At 39.5% G+C, this 23,595-nt stretch overlaps 1 protein-coding gene across 8 annotated transcripts in view; it reads left to right on the top strand.

Moving 5' to 3' along the window:
• Positions 1-8,836, top strand: part of LOC128691724 (ATP-dependent helicase brm) — a 153,088-nt gene extending 144,252 nt beyond the window's left edge. For 7 of the 8 annotated variants that reach the window (XM_053780621.2, XM_070088919.1, XM_070088918.1 and 4 more), the window contains 3 exons: positions 5,885-6,011; positions 6,790-6,958; positions 7,396-8,836. In XM_053780621.2, the coding sequence (XP_053636596.1) occupies positions 5,885-6,011; positions 6,790-6,958; positions 7,396-7,577 (478 nt within the window). In that variant the 3' untranslated portion in view covers positions 7,578-8,836. The remainder of the gene's footprint in view (positions 1-5,884; positions 6,012-6,789; positions 6,959-7,395) is intronic. The other variant, XM_070088920.1, reaches the window with a different exon arrangement.
• The last annotated feature ends 14,759 nt before the right edge of the window (positions 8,837-23,595 follow it).

The raw sequence follows: 23,595 nt of genomic DNA, 5'->3' as shown, positions 1-23,595 counted from the left end.
AAAGGTTGGAGGGAAGGGGTAAAGGAGGTTTTGTGGGCCAGGGGCTTGGACTTTCAGCAAGCGTGCATGAGTTTGTTAGATGGGAATGAATGGAGACGAATAGTTTTTGGGACCTGACGAGCTGTTGCAGTGTGAGCAGGGTAATATTTAGTGAAGGGATTCATGTAGGTAGTAGGTTGGTTGACAGCAACCACCCAAGGGGGTACTACCGTCCTGCCAATTGAGTGTGAAACGAAAGCCTGTAATTGTTTTACATGATGGTAGGATTGCTGGTGTCTTTTCTCTGTCTCATAAATATGCAAGATTACAGGTACGTCTTGCTACTTCTACTTACACTTAGGTCACACTACACATACATGTGCATGTTTATTTATACACACTCATCTGAGTTTTCTTTGATTTTATCTTAATAGTTCTTGGTCTTATTACTTTTCCTTTTATATCTATGGGGAAGTGGAATAAGAATCTTTCCTCCGTAAGCCATGCGTGTTGTAAAAGTCAACTAAAATGCCGGGAACAATGGGCTAGTAACCCCTTTTCCTGTAATAATTACTAAAAAGAATAAGAAGAAGAAATTTGTCAAAGTGGGAAGTTTGAATGTGCGTGGATGTTGTGCAAATGATAAGAAAGAGATGATTGTGGATGTTATGAATGAGAAGAAGCTGGATGTCCTGGCTTTAAGTGAAACAAAGCTGAAGGGGGTGGGAGAGTTTCAATGGAGAGGAATAAATGGGATTAGATCAGGGCTTTCAAATAGAGTTAGAGCTAAAGGAGTAGCAATAAAGTTGAAAGATATGTTATGGCAGGAAAAGAGGGACTCTAAATGTATTAATTCAAGGATTATGTGAAGTAAAATAAAGATTGGATGTGAAAAGTGGGTTATAGTAAGTGTGTATGCACCTGGAGAAGAGAGAAGTGTAGAGGAGAGAGAGAGATTTTGGGAAATGTTGAGTGAATGCATGGGGAGTTTTGAACCAAGTGTGAGAGTAATGGTGGTTGGGGATTTTAATGCTAAAGTGGGCAAAAATGTTGTGGAGGGTGTAGTAGGTAAATTTTGGGTGTCAGGGGTAAATGAAAATGGGGAGCCTTTAATTGAGCTATGTGTAGAAAGAGGTTTGGTAATAAGTAATACATATTTTATGAAGAAGAGGATAAATAAATATACAAGTTATGATATAGCACATACTGAAAGTAGTTTGTTAGATTATGTATTAGTGGATAAAAGGTTGATGGGTAGGCTCCAGGATGTACACGTTTATAGAGGGGCAACTGATATATCGGATCATTATTTAGTTGTAGCTACAGTTAGAGCAAGAGGTAGATGGGAAAAGAGGAAAATGGCAACAACAAGCAAGAGGGAGGTGAAAATGTATAAACTAAGGGAAGAGGAAGTTTGGGCGAGATATAAGCAACTATTGGCAGAAAGGTGGGTTGGTGAAAGTATGAGTAGTGGGGGGGGTTGAAGAGGGTTGGAATAGTTTTAAAAATGCAGTATTAGAATATGGGGCAGAAGTTTGTGGTTATACGAGGGTGGGTGCAGGAGGAAAGAGGAGTAATTGGTGGAATGATGAAGTAAAGGGTGTGATAAAAGAGAAAAAGGTAGCTTATGGAAGGTTTTTACAAAGCAGAAGTGTTATAAGAAGAGTAGAGTATATGGAGAGTAAAAGAAAGGTGAAGAGATTGTAAAAGGAGAGCAGATGATAGAGTGGGATTTTAATGAATTTTAATGAAAATAAGAAAAAATTTTGGAGTGAGTTAAACAAGTTAAGAAACCCTAGAGAACGAATGGATTTGTCAGTTAAAAACAGAGTAGGGGAGCTAGTAGATGGGGAGACGGAGGTTTTGGGTAGATGGCGAGAATATTTTGAGGAACTTTTAAGGCATTACGTAGGATGAGAGGGGGTAAAGCAGCTGGAACTGACGAGATCATGACAGAAATGTTAAAAGCAGGGGGAGGGGATATAGTGTTGGAGTGGTTGGTATTTTTGTTTAATAAATGTATGAAAGAGGAGAAGGTACCTAGGGATTGGCAGAGAGCATGTATAGTGCCGTTATATAAAGGGAAGAGGGACAAAAGAGATTGTAAAAATTATAGAGGAATAAGTTTACCGAGTATACCAGGAATAGTGTACGGTAGGGTTATAATTGAAAGAATTAGAGGTAAGAAAGAATGTAGGATTGCGGATGAGCAAGGAGGTTTCAGAGTGAGTAGGGGATGTGTAGATCAAGTGTTTACATTGAAGCATATATGTGAACAGTATTTAGATAAAGGTAGGGAAGTTTTTATTGCATTTATGGATTTAGAAAAGGCATATGATAGAGTGGATAGAGGAGCAATGTGGCAGATGGAATAGGTGGTAAGTTACTAAGTGCTGTAAAGAGTTTTTATGAGGATAGTGAGGCTCAGGTTAGGGTGTGTAGAAGAGAGGGAGACTACTTCCCAGTAAAAGTAGGTCTTAGACAGGGATGTGTAATGTCACCGTGGTTGTTTAATATATTTATAGATGGGGTTGTAAAAGAAGTAAATGCTAGGGTGTTGAGGAGAGGGGTGGGATTAAATTATGGGGAATTAAATACAAAATGGGAATTGACACAGCTGCTTTTTGCTGATGATACTGTGCTTATGGGAAATTCTAAAGAAAAATTGCGAAGGTTAGTGGATGAGTTTGGGAGTGTGTGTAAAGGTAGAAAGTTGAAAGTGAACATAGAAAAGAGTAAGGTGATGAGGGTATCAAATAATTTAGATAATGAAAAATTGGATATTAAATTGGGGAGGAAGAGTATGGAAGAAGTGAATGTTTTCAGATACTTGGGAGTTGATGTGTCAGCGGGTGGATTTATGAAGGATGAGGTTAATCATAGAATTGATGAGGAAAAAAGGTGAGTGGTGCATTGAGGTATATGTGGAGACAAAAAACGTTAACTGTGGAGGCAAAGAAGGGAATGTATGAAAGTATAGTAGTACCAGCACTCTTATATGGGTGTGAAGCTTGGGTTGTGAACGCAGCAGCGAGGAGGCGGTTGGAGGCAGCGGAGATGTCCTGTCTAAGGGCAATGTGTGGTGTAAATATTATGCAGAAGATTCGGAGTGTGAAAATTAGGAGAAGGTGTGGAGTTAATAAAAGTATTAGTCAGAGGGCTGAAGAGGGGTTGTTGAGGTGGTTTGGTCATTTAGAGAAATTGATCAAAGTAGAATGACATGGAGAGCGTATAAATCTGTAGGGGAAGGAAGGCGGGGTAGGGGTCGTCCATGAAAAGGTTGGAAGGAAGGGGTAAGGGAGGTTTTGTGGGCAAGGGGCTTGGACTTCGAGCAGGCGTGCATGAGCGTGTTCGATAGGAGTGAATGGAGATGAATGGTATTTGGGACCTGACGATCTGTTGGATTGTGAGCAGGGTAATATGTAGTGAAGGGATTCAGGGAAACCGGTTATTTTTATATAGCCAGACTTGAGTCCTGGAAATGGGAAGTACAATGCCTGCACTCTCAAGGAGGGATTCGGGATATTAGCAGTTTGGAGGGATATGTTGTGTATCTTTATACATATATGCTTCTAAACTATTGTGTTCTGAGCACCTCTGCAAAAACAGTGATTATGTGCGAGTGAGGTGAAAGTGTTGAATGATGATGAAAGTATTTTCTTTTTGGTTCACCCTGCCTGGGTGGGAGACGGCTGACTTATTAATAATAAAAAAAAAAATTCAAGGAAATCGGTTATTTTTATATAGCCAGACATGAGTTCTGGAAATGGGAAGTACAATGCCTGCACTTTAAAGGGTTATTGGCAGTTTGGGATATTGGCAGTTTGGAGGGATGTGTAATAGGACAGTATATATATAATTGGGGCCCTGATATTATATTCTATAGGGAGTTTATTATATTATTTCAGGTCACTTTTTGTATTGCATCTTTATATGTGGTTCTAAAGTATTGTATCTGGGCACCTCTGCAAAAACAGTGATTATGTATGAGTGTGGTGGAAGTGTTAAATGATGATAAAAGTATTTTAATTTTGGGGATTTTCTTTCTTTTTGGATCACCCTGCCTAGGTGGGAGACTGCCGACTTGTTAAAAAAAAAATTGTTGCACAAGGAACAGGATGTTAAATGAAATGTATTCTTTGTTGCTAAATGAAACTACACTAAGTAAACTCTCATAAAGTGTAGTATAACTACACACCCAGTAACCTCACTCATACCCCCCTATCACCCACAACCCCATCTCACCCACACCACCCATAAACCCCCCACCCACCTATATCACCCACACCCCTGACCCACACCATCTGCCCCTATAATTCCCCCACAGCCACACACCTTAACCCACATCATTCCAATTAACAATCTCCACTCATGCAACTTCCCCATGGTCACATGCCTTCCACACCATTCCAACCAGTCAGGTCCACTCACACAACTCCCCACAGCCACATTCCTTCACTCACACCATTCTAACCTGCAGCCTCCACCCACGCAGCTCCCCCATGACTACATGCCTTCACCCACATCAATCCAACCAACAACCTACCCATGCATAGCTCACACCCACACCCACACCTACACCATTTTCTCACTACCTGAAGACCACACCTTGCCTGGCCCCTCACCCTAACAAATAGTCTACACACCTAATCACTTAGTCACCCACCACCCTCATTACTGCCTACACCCCCTCCCCCACACACACACTCATGAGTCACCACTGACAACCACACCTTTCACCCATATGTTAACTCCCCTGCAGCCTCTTGCCCATATGGCCCCACTCCTACACCTTATTCATGCCTTCACTCACACCACTCCTTACCCCCCACAGCTTCAAGTCCACACAGCCCTACTTCCACAGCCCATACCTTACCCATGCTTTTATGGTCCACACACTTAGCATAGTCACATACCACCCTCATTACTGCCCACACCAACACCTGCACACCCATCCAGTCACCCACACCAGGCCCACTGTCATTGCCACCCAAACGGTCACCATCACACTGCCTCGTTACTACCAGACTCACCCCTTTATGCCCCTCCACCATTCAGTCTTCACCTCCCACAACAGCAATCTCCCATCCCTGCACCACATCCCTGCTTACCCCAACTGCTTTTACTACTATCGTGCACACCCCTACCACTAACCCCTCCATGATTCCCATACAGTAGCAGTGAGTAAGACGACCAAACAAAGTAGCTCTGTCTTCTAACAGAGATGTGGTTTCAGGATCTTTGATGTATATCACTTTATTGACTTTCAATTACTTTTTTTTTTCTCTCCAACAAACCGGCCATATGCCACTAAGGCAGGGTGTCCCAAAAAGAAAAATTAATTTTTTTTCTTAAATTAGTAATTTATACAGTAGAAGGGGTTACTAGCCCCTTGAATTACATTATTATCATTATTTTTTACAGTTTTGAGACCTATAAAAAATGAGGTTGGCTTTTTTGGGGAGGTGTAAAGAATGTAACCTTATTATTCCCATATACTCTACGATTTGTTTTACGTGAATTTTTATCACATGCCATTTTCAAGATCATAATTTCTGTTATCTGACAGTCTATTACAACTAGGTGGCCCTATTTGAGTCTGTGAAGTTTTACATAGTTGAAGAAACTCAAGACTACACAAGTATTCTGTATTTTGCAGTTTTGTTTACTATACTTGGTGGTGCTGAGAGAGAAAGCCAGTTATAATTATTGTTGTTGTTATTTTTATTATCATTGTTATGATGCTAAAATATGACATTGGAGAACTCTCCTTTACTGAGCTCTCATATGATCAAGGCGTGTTTGTGTAGGGTTTTCATCATCTTTGATGTTGTTGAAGTATATTTCAAGTTGTTTGCTGAATTTTAATTTGGTATTGACATTGTGCTATTTTCTGGTTTTCCAGTGATGGTCGGGTACTCAGTGAACCTTTCATGAAGTTGCCATCCCGCCGTGAACTTCCAGATTATTATGGGATAATTAAGAGACCTATGGATATATGCAAGATCTTGAGTAAAATTGATGAAGGAAGAGTAAGTTGTGAATGTGTAATTTCTCAATTAACATTTGAGAAAATAGACAAAATAATGTCAGTTTTTGTCAACTGTACTTAAAATAGAAGGCATGTAGAAGTGAATGTACTTTTAAGCCCATATCCTTGTGTAATATGCTGTAAAGTACATGTATTCTGAATAGTAAGTACTGCATGTAATATTGTAAGTATGAGTCATATTGATATAATAAGACATTAAATGGAATGTGAAGGATAAGAAAGATAAGGGAGAGCATGACTTATCATTTAGAGAACACAATAAGGTCAGTACTGCAAACACCAGAAAAATTACTGTATGGATAATAAGAACTTTCAAAACAAGAGAAACATTAACAATGGTTACACTGTTCAGATCACTTGTGCTCTCATACCTTGAATGTTTCTGGTAAGGAAGGGGCTCTCTTGATCCAACTAATTGTACCAACCTTACCCTTTGGATCCAACCAGAATGCCTCTCATTTTCCCCAGGTTCTGTATGACCTCCTGATTCAGTGTTTTTCTATGAATGTAATAAAATTATTAATAGAGGGCAGCTGCTAAGTAACATTTTAGTTATTTGCAAGGCAATAAAATTGTCTTATGGATACTATCATTCTTTTTACTTAATGTTCCTCCTCATTTTGGAGATTTTGTATGGTCCACTTTTTTTTTTTATTGCTTTAAAGTTTCTATCTTCTTTCAGTGCTTTAGAGTTTCTATTTTTTCAGCTAATAAATATGTACTGGAAATTACACTGTTGTTTGTTTATCTTTTTTCAGTATGAAGACCTGAATGACTTGGAGAGTGACTTTATGCTCCTTTGTCGCAATGCCCAAGAATACAATGAAGAGGCATCCATCATCTACGAGGACTCCATTGTAATGCAGAGTGTCTTTGTTAATGCTCGTGAGCGTATAGAGACAGAGACTGATACTCTTGCTGAGGAAGGTTGGTAATTTGCTTGACTTTACAGTTTAGAATGTAATCTAAGTTGTGGAAACAGACACTGCTATCCAGCTATAAAAATCATGGATAAACCTGGATTTTTTCTTTTTAATTTTTCTCCATTATTTCAGTGTTGAAATTTGAAAAGAAAACTATAGTGTGAAAGCCTTTTTTTTTTTTTTTTTTTTAACTCGCAGCACTGTAGATTGTGAAAGATATGAAACGTTGATAAAATCTTTAATGTTTTGTTAACATACTTCATATAGGAACATTATGCACATGTTAATCAGAATGGATTTGTGATTATAGAAAGGTTGTAATTATGTGATCATTGAACATAATCCTTTTTTTTTTTTTTTTTTGTATTCCTTAAAAAAGTATTTACAATTAATTATACACATTAATATTTCTGCCACAATGTTTTATGTATGTGTCTGCAGATGATGATGATGATGATGAAGAGGAGGAAGAGGAAGACAGTAGAGGGAAGAAGGGGAAGAAAAATAAGGGAGATAAAAGCAGAGGGAGAAGGAAAAGAGTTAAATATGCTGATGATTCCGATGATGATGAGGAGGAGGAGGATGATGATGATGACAATGTGAGTAAGAAAGAAGCAGAATGAAACTTTATTGAGTCCTTGGGCTTTGGATTGAAAGCATTTATAGCACTGAGTAAAAACTACTACATTAATCATAGTGTTATGTAATGTCCTACACTACAGTACTTGATATGTAAAATACAAAATGTTTGTAAGTTTGTTTTATAATTGATTGGTCATAATTTTTTCCTCAGTTGACATCAATTGAACTTACTACAGTGCCAGAACTCAACAAATATGATAACATGCATATAACTGCTCCTTTCACTCACAACAACTGATTGGGATTTTTTTATGAGTTTCCCCAGTTTATCTGCTCTTATGCTGTAACATGTGTGTCCTATAATTTAACTATAGCTTTATCGCTGATGTGCCACTCGGTGTCACAAATTTTATTGATCTTACGAGCATTTTCAATTTGTATCCAGATGGGTAAAGTATACATGTTAATGTAAGCAGTAAAGTAGGTGGAATATCAGTATAAAAACGTTCTATTTTATTGTGTAGATCTTGTAATTTTCTGTTAAGATTATAAGTTCCTTCTCTTTAATTATTTGAATTCCAAGAGACATTTTTCCTGTTTTTCGTGTAAGTGATTTTCCTTATTTTCACACTTTTTCAGTGATGTGACATCAGGTTGGAGATTACGAGTCGTTGGAAAGATCTAGTTCACTCTCAGCTTGCCTTAACACACCTAAAGATCAGTAAATTATTAAATGACTTTTTGTCTCGTCAGAAGTTCTCTTCCCGGGCTGTAGCGATAACTTTGTTGTACATTATAAGGCTAGTCCTGAACTTTTTTAGCAGAAGATAGGTTCAAGAAATTAGTAAGGGGCATTGGTGGTAATGGGTTATAGTATGTGGCTTCAAATGTCATGGAATACAATTTGGAATTATTGCTTAAATTGCTTCTTATAAACCTTCTACTTGACTATATGTTACATTATGACAACTATTTAATAATATATTTTATGAAGACCAAACTGCAGTGGCAGTAATATTTTAAGGTACAGTATGTTGTTTATAGAGTTAGCAGCATGCGAGTGTTGGAAATTCAAGTCTGAGTTTTAAATTTGTCACATCAAAAAGCATTAAAAGCATGTTATGTCCCATTTTACATTTAAATTGATGAGGGCATACTGTTATTTCATTTTGGAAACTTAAATATTAAATGAATATTTTTGTGTAGTTCTGTTTGTAGTCTAGACTGTAAAACAATTTAAAATTACTCATTTTTATTAATAAAAATAGATCATATCAGAAAATAAAGAAATATAAAAGCATTTTCATGATCTAGTTCTTTCTTCCTTACCTTTATAGTATTCACAATTATATAATATGTGCATTTATGACTCGAGTGCATTTTTTTTTTCAAGTCGGCCGTCTCCCACTGAGGCAGGGTGACCCAAAAAGAAAGAAAATCCCCAAAAAGAAAATATTTTCGTCATCATTCAACACTTTCACCTCACTCACACATAATCACTGTTTTTGCAGAGGTGCTCAGAACACAACAGTTTAGAAGTATATACATATAAAGATACACAACATATCCCTCCAAACTGCTAATATCCCAAAACCCTCCTTTAGAGTACAGGCATTGTACTTCCCATTTCCAGGACTCAAGTCTGGCTATATAAAAATAACCGGTTTCCCTGAATCCCTTCACTAAATATTACCCTGCTCACACTCCAACAGATCGTCAGGTCCCAAATACCATTCATCTCCATTCACTCCTATCGAACACGCTCATGCATGCCTCCTGGAAGTCCAAGCCCCTCGCCCACAAAACCTCCCTTACCCCTTCCTTCCAACCTTTTCGAGGACAACCCCTACCCCGCCTTCCTTCTACAGATTTAAATGCTCTCCATGTCATTCTACTTTGATCCATTCTCTCTAAATTACCAAACCACCTCAACAACCCCTCTTCAGCCCTCTGACTAATACTTTTATTAACTCCACACCTTCTCCTAATTTCCACACTCCGAATTTTCTGCATAATACAGTGGACCCTCGACCAACGATGGCATCGTCTAACATTAAATCCGACTAGCGATACATATTAATGCAAAAATTTTGCCTTGACTAGCGCTAAAAAACTCAACCAACACGATTCGTTCCATCTGAGACGCATCCACTTGTGGCCAGTGTTTACAAGCCAGCCAGCCACCGTGGTTCCATCCAAACATACAATCAGAACATTTCATATTATCACAGCGTTTTTAGTGATTGCACCTGCAAAATAAGTCATCATGGGCCCCAAGAAAGCTTCTAGTGCCAACCCTACAGCAAAAAGGGTGAGAATTACTTTGGATATGAAGAAAGAGATCATTGCTAAGTATGAAAGTGGAGTGTGTGTCTCCGAGCTGGCCAGGTTGTACACGAAACCCCAATCAACCATCGCTACTATTGTGGCTAAGAAAATGGCAATCAAGGAAGCTGTTCTTGCCAAAGGTGCAACTATGTTTTCGAAACTGAGATCGCAAGTGATAGAAGATGTTGAGAGACTGTTATTGGTGTGGATAAACGAAAAACAGATAGCAGGAGATAGCATCTCTCAAGCGATCACATGTGAAAAGGCTAGGAAGTTGCATGAGGATTTAATTAGAAAAATGCCTGCAACTAGTGGTGATATGAGTGAATTTAAGGTCAGCAAAGCTTGGTTTGAGAGATTTAAGAATCATAGTGGCATACATAGTGTGATAAGGCATGGTGAGGCTGCCAGTTTGGACCAAAAAGCAGCTGATTTTTTTTTAACAAGTTGGCCGTCTCCCACAGAGGCAGGGTGACCCAAAAGAGAAAGAAAATCCCCAAAAAGAAAATACTTTCATCATCATTCAACACATTCACCACACTTGCACATTATCACTGTTTTTGCAGAGGTGCTCAGAATACAACAGTTTAGAAGCATATACATATAAAGATACACAACATATCCCTCCAAACTGCCAGTATCCCAAACCCCTCCTTTAAAGTGCAGGCATTGTACTTCCCATTTCCAGGACTCAAGTCCGACTATATGAAAATAACCGGATTCCCTGAATCCCTTCACTAAATATTACCCTGCTCACAATCCAACAGATCGTCAGGTCCCAAGTACCATTCGTCTCCATTCACTCCTATCTAACACGCTAACGCACGCTTGCTGGAAGTCCAAGCCCCTTGCCCACAAAACCTCCTTTACCCCCTCTCTCCAACCCTTTCGAGGACGACCCCTACCTCGCCTTCCTTCCCCTATAGATTTATATGCTTTCCATGTCATTCTACTTTGATCCATTCTCTCTAAATGACCAAACCACCTCAACAACCCCTCTTCTGCCCTCTGACTAATACTTTTATTAACTCCACACCTTTTCCTAATTTCCACACTACGAATTTTCTGCATAATACTTACACCACACATTGCCCTTAGACAGGACATCTCCACTGCCTCCAACCGCCTCCTCGCTGCTGCATTCACAACCCAAGCCTCACACCCATATAAGAGTGTTGGTACTATTACACTTTCATACATTCCCTTCTTTTCCTCCATAGATAACGTTTTTTGACTCCACATATACCTCAACGCACCACTCACCTTTTTTCCCTCATCAATTCTATGATTAACCTCATCCTTCATAAATCCATCCGCCGACACGTCAACTCCCAAGTATCTGAAAACATTCACTTCTTCCATACTCCTCCTCCCCAATTTGATATCCAATTTTTCTTTATCTAAATCATTTGATACCTTCATCACCTTACTCTTTTCTATGTTCACTTTCAACTTTCTACCTTTACACACAGCCCTTGTGGCTTAGCGCTTCTTTTTGATTATAACAATACCTTTACACACACTCAACTCATCCACTAACCTTTGCAATTTTTCTTTAGAATCTCCCATAAGCACAGTATCATCAGCAAAAAGTAACTGTGTCAATTCCCATTTTGTATTTGATTCCCCATAATTTAATCCCACCCCTCTCCCGAACACCCTAGCATTTACTTCTTTTACAACCCCATCTATAAATATATTAAACAACCATGGTGACATTACACATCCCTGTCTAAGACCTACTTTTACCAGGAAGTAGTCTCCCTCTCTTCTACACACCCTAACCTGAGCCTCACTATCCTCATAAAAACTCTTTACAGCATTTAGTAACTTACCACCTATTCCATATACTTGCAACATCTGCCACATTGCTCCTCTATCCACTCTATCATATGCCTTTTCTAAATCCATAAATGCAATAAAAACTTCCCTACCTTTATCTAAATATTGTTCACGTATATGCTTCAATGTAAACATATCTTTCTCATTTTATAGTATAGTATGCAAGTCTCCTTGAAACAATTATACATAGACAACTATGCTTCTTTGCTGGCTTGGTAAGATGCTAGTTGTCTGTTTTGTTTCCTTCCATAACCTTCATTATTATTATTATAATTATGGGGGAAGCGCTAAACCCGGAGGATTATACAGCACCTGGGGGGGGGGATGTGGAAGGCATTCAGGCTTAATTCGGGGAACTGGAGCACAGATCCAATTCCCTAAATCAAGAGCCCCTCACCAACATCAAGGAACCTTCCTTGAGGGGTCCATAACCTTCAGTCCTGAAACTTATAGAATAATCACTGATATTAGTAAAGCTTCTTTCCATTTCATAAACATGCAAGATAAAAGATATATCTTGCTACTACTTCTACTTACACTTAGGTCACACACACACACACATACCGTGTACGTTAGGCCCATATTGGAGTATGCGGCACCAGTTTGGAACCCACACCTAGCCAAGCACGTAAAGAAACTAGAGAAAGTGCAAAGGTTTGCAACAAGACTAGTCCCAGAGCTAAGAGGTATGTCCTACGAGGAGAGGTTAAGGGAAATCAACCTGACGACACTGGAGGACAGGAGAGATAGGGGGGACATGATAACGACATACAAAATACTGAGAGGAATTGACAAGGTGGACAAAGACAGGATGTTCCAAAGATTGGACACAGTAACAAGGGGACACAGTTGGAAGCTGAAGACACAGATGAATCACAGGGATGTTAGGAAGTATTTCTTCAGCCACAGAGTAGTCAGTAAGTGGAATAGTTTGGGAAGTGATGTAGTGGAGGCAGGATCCATACATAGCTTCAAGCAGAGGTATGATAAAGCTCACGGCTCAGGGAGAGTGACCTAGTAGCGATCAGTGAAGAGGCGGGGCCAGGAGCTCGGACTCGACCCCCGCAACCTCAACTAGGTGAGTACACACCCCACACACACACACACACACACACACACACACACACACACACACACACTACACACACACTACACACACACTACACACACACTACACACACACTACACACACACTACACACACACTACACACACACACTACACACACACACTACACACACACACTACACACACACACTACACACACACACTACACACACACACTACACACACACACTACACACACACACACACACTACACACACTACACACACACACTACACACACACACTACACACACACACTACACACACACACTACACACACACACACACACACCATACATAGCTTTAAGCAGAGGTATGATAAAGCTCACGGCTCAGGGAGAGTGACCTAGTAGCGATCAGTGAAGAGGCGGGGCCAGGAGCTCGGACTCGACCCCCGCAACCTCAACTAGGTGAGTACAACTAGGTGAGTACACACACACACTCACACACACTCACATACACATACACACACACACACATACACACATACACTCACACACACACACATGTACGTATATACAACAGGCCTAGTGTCTAATCAACATGTGCCTAGGACAAAATGGTAACTAACACACACTACACACTACACACACGATTATCACGTTAGTTGTTAGGTAAGACACATATGCAACAGTTAATGGTGTTTTCTAAAGTGGTGGTTCCCAGAGGATACATATAAATCTCAGTGGTAAGAAGAAACTTGAACTACTTAATAAGGAAGGTTGAGTGTTGTATCACAGTGGCAAGGATCTCTGCCACTTTACTCTACTTCATCTCTCCACCTTAAAATATAAGATAAGTCAAATTACTGTAAGTTACTGTAAAATTAGAATACATACTGAACATATACAGTATTGTACAAGAGTACTACAGCCTCTCCTCAGTGAGTGACGTACTTGTTAACCGATAACTCCGACTTAACACACGCTCTCTCACCAGTATGTATACATAAATAATGTATATTAGAGCTGATTTCCTCTATTCTGTTTATTACAATATACAGTAAACTACTGTACAAACATTTAAAATTATACTAAAAATGTTATAAATGGTGCAAAGGTGAGATTAAAACAATATCAAAGATGGTTGACACAAACCCACTACCATTATAGTATGCTCCTTGTTTAGGGACAAATTAGTTTACTAACGTGGTCTTAAGAACGGAATTCCATCATTAAGTGAGGATTTTTATTATTATAATAATAAAGAAGTGCTAAACCACAAGGGCTATTCAGCATTAAGTGAGGAGAGGCTGTATTATACTGTACAGTAGCACTGTACATGTATAGTACTATTGTACAGTACTTTAAACTTTATGTATTTTTATTTATGATACTTTCATAGTATTGTGTTCTTTTTACAGGTTACAATATTTTTAATGTGCAGTAGTATTCCGAATCAATGGACCAAGTCCACTGATTCCAAACTTTGTCCATTTATGTTAAAATCATGAAAAATTAATTTCATAACTTGAAATCTATGGACAACTGGCAGTAATGTACACCCCTCCCATCCCTATTAGTCCATTAATTCAAGGCTTCACTGTACTGAAAATCTGTTAGTCTGAACCCATAGGATCATACATTGCATGGGGAATGAGAGGTAATCAGGTTTACACCAGAAAATACAGTACCAGTATGTGCATTAAATTCCTTGGATCAAGTCCTCTAGCATTAAGACACTCCCATGGAAAGAGAGAACAAAGAAAAATGTGCTTACAATATTCAAATACCCATACCTTACCACTATATAAAAATACAATACTGTTTCATTTACCATAATATATTTTGCAGTTACATTAACCAGTTCAGACACAGGAACACTGGAGGGATTTGGATGTGTTTCAAGTATGGTATAGATTGGTCAATTCTAAGATTTAACTCTTATGAGTTTTGCTGTATTTTACATAGTTTTTTTTTTTACGGTATTTTTTAATGTAAGGCCAAACAGTCATTATTCCAACTTATGAGCAACTGAAAACCACTTGCTGCCATGTCTGGAACTACACAGCTTCACATCTCATCTCACTCCCCTTGGGAACTGAGATGAGATCTCATCTCACCTCCCCTTGGGAAGTGAGATGCATGCATTTGGAAGGCACTTCATATATGAAGTGAGATGTATGCCTTGGGAAGGCATAAAAATGATCTGATTTGTTACATGAGGATGATAATGAGTTTCCCTATTAGTTAGAGGTAATTTCAACAATTTCATGCATCTAGACTGGGCTCTGGAGCCTTTCCACATGTGGGTCCCTAATAAAAATAGTAAATGAAAAATACAGTGGACCCCCAGTTAACGAACTTTTTTCATTCCAGTAGTATGTTCAGGTGCCAGTACTGACCGAATTTTTTCCCATAAGGAATATTGTGAAGTAGATTAGTCCATTTCAGACCCCCAAACATACACGTACAAACGCACTTACATAAATACACTTACATAATTGGTCGCATTTGGAGGTGATCGTTAAGCGGGGGTCCACTGTACATCTTTACTAATATAATTATATTGATTTCACAAGTGCTTTTGCTGTTACCTTGTACTACATGGTAGGTTATATAGTCGTTGCAGTAACTACTGAACTCTCCTCCTCCAAAGAAACAGCATTTTGTCTGCAAGAATTTTTTTAAAAATTTTGTGAACAAAAAAAAAAAGTTTAGTAAATCAGCCAAAAAATTATGGAGTTCTAGCCCTTGTTCTGGCATTTTAGTTGCCTCTTATGACATGCATGGCTTATGGAGGTAGCATTTTGTGGTGTAATATACAGTAATTGTGTTATTTCTTTTCTTCGCCTTACTGTAAAATAAATAGAAAACAGAAAATGGCTGTGGGAGATAAAGATCTTGAACTGAAGTACAATTAATTACTATTTAACGCCTTCCTCTTCCTAAACAGTGCTCCCTACCACCCAGATTATATCAGCTAAGATGACTGTAAAGTATACTAAATGGTAAAGAGGAGAATTCTTCCTTCATAAGCCATGTGTGTTGTATGAGGAGAATAAAATGCCAGGAGGAAGGAGCTGGTAACCCCTTCTGTATAAATTACTAAATGTATAAAGAAACTTTTCTTTCATTTTTTTTTTCAGTCACCCCACTTGTGAGAATGAAAGCTATACCAAAGTCCTTTAATCATGGGACTATTTAGCACTGTATTAAAAAGACCTCGAAGAATAGATAAAGAAGATTCTTAATGACAGCAAGAGAGAGAACAAGAAGCCATAACTGCAAACTGAGGAAGAGGTCCTTGGCCCTCTTCTCTTTCTCGTTTACATAAACGACCTACCAAATGCATTGCAACTACTCAAACCCACACTATTTGCAGATGACACTACATACATCTTGTCTCACCCAAGCCCAGTCATGCTAGCCAATACTGTGAATACCGAATTACAGAAAATATCTACCTAGATGATAACTAACAAACTTGCTCTCAACATTGACAAAACCTACTTCATTCAGTTTGGTAACAGAGCTACAATAATGATAAACGGATCTCCTATCACAAAGCTCACAGAGGGAAAATTCTTAGGAATCCACCTTGATAATAGACTCAAATTTCAAACACATGTACAACAAATTTCCATGAAAATTTCCAAGATCGTAGGTATACTATCGAAGATACGGTACTATGTTCCACAGTCAGCTCTCCTGGCCCTATATCACTCACTTATTTACCCCTATCTCACCTATGGAATCTGTGCTTGGGGCTCAACAATAATAAATCATCTCGGACCACTAATTACCCAACAAAAGACTGCAGTCAGAATGATAACAAATTCCCACTACAGGCAGCATACTCCACCAATATTCAAAACTCTAAACCTACTCACCATACAAAACATTCATACTTATTATTGTACCTACTATATACATAGAACACTTAACTCGGATGTAAACCCTCCCCTCAAACTTCTTGCCAACCTCAACAGAACACATGACTATAACACAAGGCACAGATCACTCTTTGATGTTTCTCATGTCCATCTCACTATGCAGAAACTCAATGCACATAAAAGGCCCAAAAATCTGGAATTCATTACCTGTGAATATAAAAGAAACACTGTTTATAAATTCAAGTTGTCTATGTATAATTGGTGGCCGCATGCAAGCTGACGTACGAACCACAACAAGATGATCTTGAAAGTGAAAGTTGTCATGTGGAGGATTTTATTGCTTCACTTTATTCTGATCTTACACACAAACAATGATGATCAAGTCATCCTGACTCTTACTCTCATACTTAGTTATGTATATTAACTCAAATTAAGTTTAACAACTGTCCATTAATAAACAGAAAGGTTCAGGCGGGGATCGAACTGCCGTCCTCACATTTACAGTCCGACGCTCTACCGACTGAGCTAACCAAGGAAATTAAACAGAAGTATTCAGAAGTAATTGTAATTGTATTATATTGTATTACAGTACAGTAGTCAACACTGCACTACACAACACTACACTACCCAACACTGCACTACACAACACTGCATTACACAACACTGCATTACACAATACTGCACTACACAACCCTGCACTACACAACACAACACTAAACACTGCACTACACTACACAACACTACCCTACCCTACCCTACACAACACTGCACAACACAACACAACACAACACTGCACTATACAACACAATGCTGCACTACACAACACAATACAACACTGCACTAAACAACACTAAACACTGCACTACACTACACAACACTGCACTACACAACACAACACTGCACTATACAACACAATGATGCAATACACAACACTACACTACCCAACATTACACAACACTGCACTACACAACACTGCACTACACAACACTGCACTACACAACACTACACTACCCAACACTACACAACCCTGCACTACTAAACACTGCACTACACTACACAATGCTGCACTACACAATGCACAACACTACAATACACAACACTGCACTACACATCACTTCACTACACAGTACAACAGTGCACAACACTACACTACACAACACTACACTAAACACTGCACTACACAATACATTATCACTATATAACACACTACATTGTCACTATCTATGTAATACATTACAATGTCACTATATAATACACAACATTATCACTATCACTATGAGGTACCTATGCAAACATTCTTGTGGCGTATAAATACATTTAGTTGATTATATTTCATCATATCCCGCTGGCCAAGTGGTTAGCGAAGACCTCTAAGAGTCGTAAGACACAAGCATCGCGGGTTCAAGCCCTGCTAGTGCCCAGTGGTTAGTATATTCCTCTAAGAGTTATAAAACTCGAGCATCGCGGGTTCGAGACCCGCCAATACCCAGCTTTCTTAGCAGGATGGTAAGTGAAGGGAAGGAAATGGATGTGAAAGTCCTTGGTGTTTATCATCCTCTCCTGGAGACCACCAGATAAGTGCATTTGGTAAGGTATGTCAAGTGTGTTATAGTGATGAACTACTTGTGGAGTCTCCTGCACCCAAAGGTCATGGTCGGATTGTACTGATAAGATAGGAAGTACACTGTGTTGCAGTGTATGCCTGTCTGGATGGCACATTACTGTACTATGATGGTGGCCGTTCTAAGCTTGCCCTCCAACTGATGAAAAAATACTGTGACAAGCACCCTTGCTTCTCAAGAGTTCTAGCTATCCGCTCTGTTGAACAGGACAGCTATACTTGTGCATACCATGCACTTGCATTCATGGATATAGCTGTCAGCTCTGGCCTCACTAAGTCTACTGACATCATCAGAATGAAATATTCCCCGGATATTACGGCAGTCAACCTGGTCAAGACAATGCTCACTGAATTAAAAAATAATATAGATCTTTCCTGCGACGATCTACAAGACAGTCTACTACGTAATTGTGATGAACGTCAACTGGACAATGAGTCGCCCTCAGCCCCACCCAAGAAAATTATAAAAATCTGATACAGAAAACACCAGGAACTATGTGCTGAGTCCCCCTTCAAAAATTGAAGGAGACAAGGTTAAAAAAATATATATAAAAAATACAAAAAAATATATATAAAAATAAAAAAAAATTTGTTTAGGATAAATTAAATAATAGCCCGATTTTAGTTTAAGAATGTAATCAGGAGCCTGTTATTAGAAGTTCAATGGAGTTTCCTTAAAAAATAGAAAAAGGAAAGTAGGGAGTTTTAGGTACTCTGTAGAAATGCAATAAGCACTCAAATATTCATTAAGTACTCTAGAGAGTACACAGTAGGTACACAGGTGAGAAACATCAACAAACGCTGAAAGTAACACATCAGGAAACACTGAGAGTAACACAGGAATATAGGAGGAAACACAGCTACACAACGTAAATAATATAGCGGGTAATATTGAAGGTAACACAGCGGATAACACTGAAGGTAACAGCAGATAACACTGAAGATAACACAGCAACATAGCAGATAACACTGAAGGTAACACAGCAACATAGCAGATAATACTGAAGGTAACACAGCAACATATCAGATAACACTGAAGGTAACACTGCAATATAGCAGATAACAGTGAAGGTAACAGCAACATAGAAGATGTACAGAGAACCTTCACGGCACACATAACAGAGATAAAACACCTCAATTACTGGGAGCGCTTGAAGTTCCTGAAACTGTACTCCCTGGAACGCAGGCGGGAGAGATACATGATTATATACACCTGGAAAATCCTAGAGGGACTAGTACTGAACTTGCACACGAAAATCACTCACTACGAAAGCAAAAGACTCGGCAGACGATGCAACATCCCCCCAATGAAAAGCAGGGGTGTCACTAGCACGTTAAGAGACCATACAATAAGTGTCAGGGGCCCGAAACTGTTCAACTGCCTCCCAGCATACATAAGGGGGATTACCAATAGACCTCTGGTTGTCTTCAAGCAGGCACTGGAGAAGCACCTAAAGTCGGTACCTGACCAGCTAGGCTGTGGCTTGTACGTTGGATTGCGTGCAGCCAGCAGTAACAGCCTGGTTGATCAGGCTCTGATCCAGCAGGAGGCCTGGTCACAGACCGGCCGCGGGGGCGTTGACCCCCGGAACTCTCTCCAGGTAAACATAGCATTTAACACTGAAGGTAATACAGCAATATAGCGGATAGCACTGAAGGTAACACAGCAATATAGCAGATAACACTGAAGGTAACACAACAAGACTCAGATAACACTGAAGGTAACACAACAAGACTCAGATAACACTGAAGGTAACACAACAAGACTCAGATAACACTGAAGGTAACACAACAAGACTCAGATAACACTGAAGTTAACACAAGACTCAGATAACACTGAAGGTAACACAACAAGACGCAGATAACACTGAAGGTAACACAAGACTCAGATAACACTGAAGGTATGATAGGAACACAGAAGGTAACACTGAAAGGAGAACAGTAACACAACAGGAAACACTGCAAGGTAATGTTGCAACACTGCAGGTGACAATGAAACAAACCACAACACAGCAGACAACATAACATATGAGGCAACACAATAATACAGCAGACAACACAAGAGCAAAACAGACAACACAATAACACAACAGATAGCACAAAAACTGAGAAAATACAACTCAGCAGACAACATAACAATGCAACATGCAACAAGCAGGAATCACCACAACACAGCAGGAATCACCATAACACAGCAGGAATCACCACAAAACAGCAGAAATCAATACAACACAACAGGAATCACCACAACACAGCAGGAATCAAAACAACACAGCAGGAATCACCACAACACAATAGGAATCACCACAACACAGCAGGAATCACCACAACACAGCAGTCAACAAATCAGACAAAACAATAACATAACAGTAACACACTAGGGACTAAAACACAGCAGGTAACACAGTATCTGACATAACACTGGTAACAGTAATTTGTTGTATTGTGTAATGTAGTGTTGTATTGTGTAGCATAGTGATGTATTGTGTAGCATTGATGTATTGTGTAGCATAGTGATGTAGCAGTGTAGCATAGTGATGTAGCAGTGTAGCATAGTGATGTAGCAGTGTAGCATAGTGATGTATTGTGCAGCATAGTGATGTATTGTGTAACGTAGTGTTGTATTGTGTAACGTAGTGTTGTATTGTGTAGCATAGTGATGTAGCAGTGTAGCATAGTGATGTAGCAGTGTAGCATAGTGATGTAGCAGTGTAGCATAGTGATGTATTGTGTAACGTAGTGTTGTATTGTGTAACGTAGTGTTGTATTGTGTAGCATAGTGATGTATTGTGTAGCATAGTGATGTATGGTGAGGCATAGTGATGTATTGTGTAGCATAGTGTTGTATTGTATAGCATAGTGATGTACTGTGTAGCATAGTGATGTATGGTGTAGCATAGTGTTGTATTGCATAGCATAGTGTTGTATTGTGTAGCATAGTGATGTATTGTGTAGCATAGTGATGTATTGTGTAGCACAGTGATGTATTGTGCAGCATAGTGTTGTATTGTGTAGCATAGTGTTGTATTGTGTAGCATAGTGATGTATTGTGTAGCATAGTGATGTATTGTGTAGCATAGTGATGTATTGTGTAGCATAGTGATGTATTGTGTAGCATAGTGATGTATTGTGTAGCATAGTGATGTATTGTGTAGCACAGTGATGTATTGTGTAGCATAGTGTTGTATTGTGTAGCATTGTGTTGTATTGTGTAGCATAGTGTTGTATTGTGTAGCATAGTGTTGCATTGTGTAGCATAGTGTTGTATTGTGTAGCATAGTGTAGTTACCAGCGGTCGCAATATACACAACGAGAAGCAATTATTACTACAGAAAAAGCGTCCTGCCTCCAAAATTTCCACCAGTCAACTATAGTGATAATATAGCATTTATTGTGGTGTAGACGAAAAAACCTAGAAAAGCTAGATACAGCGATTGATAAACAAGGGTTGAGACTCGACCGTTCGTCACTGTAGGAGCTGCCAGCAATCACCGGTTCTTCAACACGCAAGTTATACTGTTGTATCAATCAAATCACATATTACTCGGGTAGATAATTTCCAGTAGATCCTTCATGTGTTAGCCCAAATCACCGACCAGTATGTTTTAAATAAGTGACCCACTGATCAGATCAAACTGGTTCCGAACCCTCGACTGGTCCGAACCCTCGACTGGTCCGAACCCTTGACTGGTCCGAACCCTTGACTGGTCCGAACCCTTGACTGGTTTCAAACGGATTTGTTGGACAATAAAGCAGACTGTAAACGGATGGGGTTGTAGGCACGCTTATCAAACACAAACAATAAATATAAATCAGGAACGTACACGGTAAGCTGTCCAATATGCAAGTACAGTTAGAAATAGAAATACAAATAGCTAGAGCTTCATATAAGGAGGTTATTAATAGAGTATTCAAGAGGTTGCTAGTAGAATTACAGTAAATCAACCATTCAAATCATTATGAAGCTCTGTGTAGTCTGCAGTCAATCAAACAAACGGGCTTCCACATGGATAAATTGTCATTTTTGTGGAAATTGGTGTCATGCCCCTTATGCAGATATCCAAGAACTAGCTACAACCAGTATTAAAACAGGGAAGTGTTTTTGGGTGTGCCCAAATGAGATAAATCTGTGGACTAAAATCACAAGGGTATTAAAAGAGGATAACATCAAAGCTGCTTTCATAGAAAACCTGGAAGCTTTCTACAACAGATGGGAACATAAAAAGTCTGGGCTGAATGGTACTGCCCTTGATACTGGCCATGTAGTCAGAAACTGTAAGGCTGGAGGTGATGTCCTGGTAGTCAGTAAATGTGGGGCTGATGGTGCTGTCCTGGGAGACAGTAATGGTGAAGCTGGAGGTGCTGTCCTGGGAGACAGTAATGGTGAAGCTGGAGGTGCTGTCCTGGGAGACAGTAATGGTGAAGCTGGAGGTGCTGTCCTGGGAGACAGTAATGGTGAAGCTGGAGATTTTGTCCAGGTAGTTGGGAATTATACGCAGGAAGGAATACATATAAATGACCTCATTGGGGACAGGAGCCATAGTGGGGAAACAAGTGCAGTCAAAGATAAGATAAAACCAATATTACAAACTAGAAATACCACAGGAAATAGCAAACAAGAGGACTCCACTAGCAATAGTGAGGATATATTACCAAAAACAACTGGTGGGAGCTCCATTGTTGGTGCTAGGGAGGATAGGAATAAGACAGGTAAACATGCACAAACAGGGAATACAGTCTCAGAAACCCAAGGCAAACAGAAACCAAGCCTGTGCACATACTATGCACTTGGTATCTGCAGACATGGGAAATCTGGAAAAATAGACGGGACGTGCAACTATGACCACCCTAGAAAATGCCGTGCCCATATGACAACAGGAAAATGCAAACTCCCTTCCTGTAAGCTTTTTCACCCTGAAATGTGTACCTCTTCAGTACAAGAAAGACTGTGCTATAACTTAAATTGCCAGGCACACCATTTAAAGGGGACAAAAAGATACAAAACATCCAGGCCATGGGAAAACCTGGGTAGCCACAGCCACTCAAGAGGGAGAGGTTTTTTAGTGCCAGGATGGAAAAAAAACTGGCAGGAAATGGCAGAAATCGTACACCAAATCCAGTCATTCCTGGAGTGGAACCACAGTCGATGGCCTCCACTCCAAACCAACAGATACAGATACTAATGCCGGAAAAAAATCCCCCCCAGTACCAACAATACCACCAGTCCGATGACATTCTTCTTTACAAATATACAGGGTCTAAAGCCAGCAACAAACAACAAAATACCTTTCATCCGTGGACTGCTTGCAGAGGCAAAGGCAATGTTCG

This window comes from Cherax quadricarinatus, chromosome 26 (assembly GCF_038502225.1).
Source record: "Cherax quadricarinatus isolate ZL_2023a chromosome 26, ASM3850222v1, whole genome shotgun sequence".
In the NCBI taxonomy this organism is placed as follows: domain Eukaryota; kingdom Metazoa; phylum Arthropoda; class Malacostraca; order Decapoda; family Parastacidae; genus Cherax; species Cherax quadricarinatus.
This window is presented reverse-complemented; position numbering and strand designations above follow the sequence as displayed.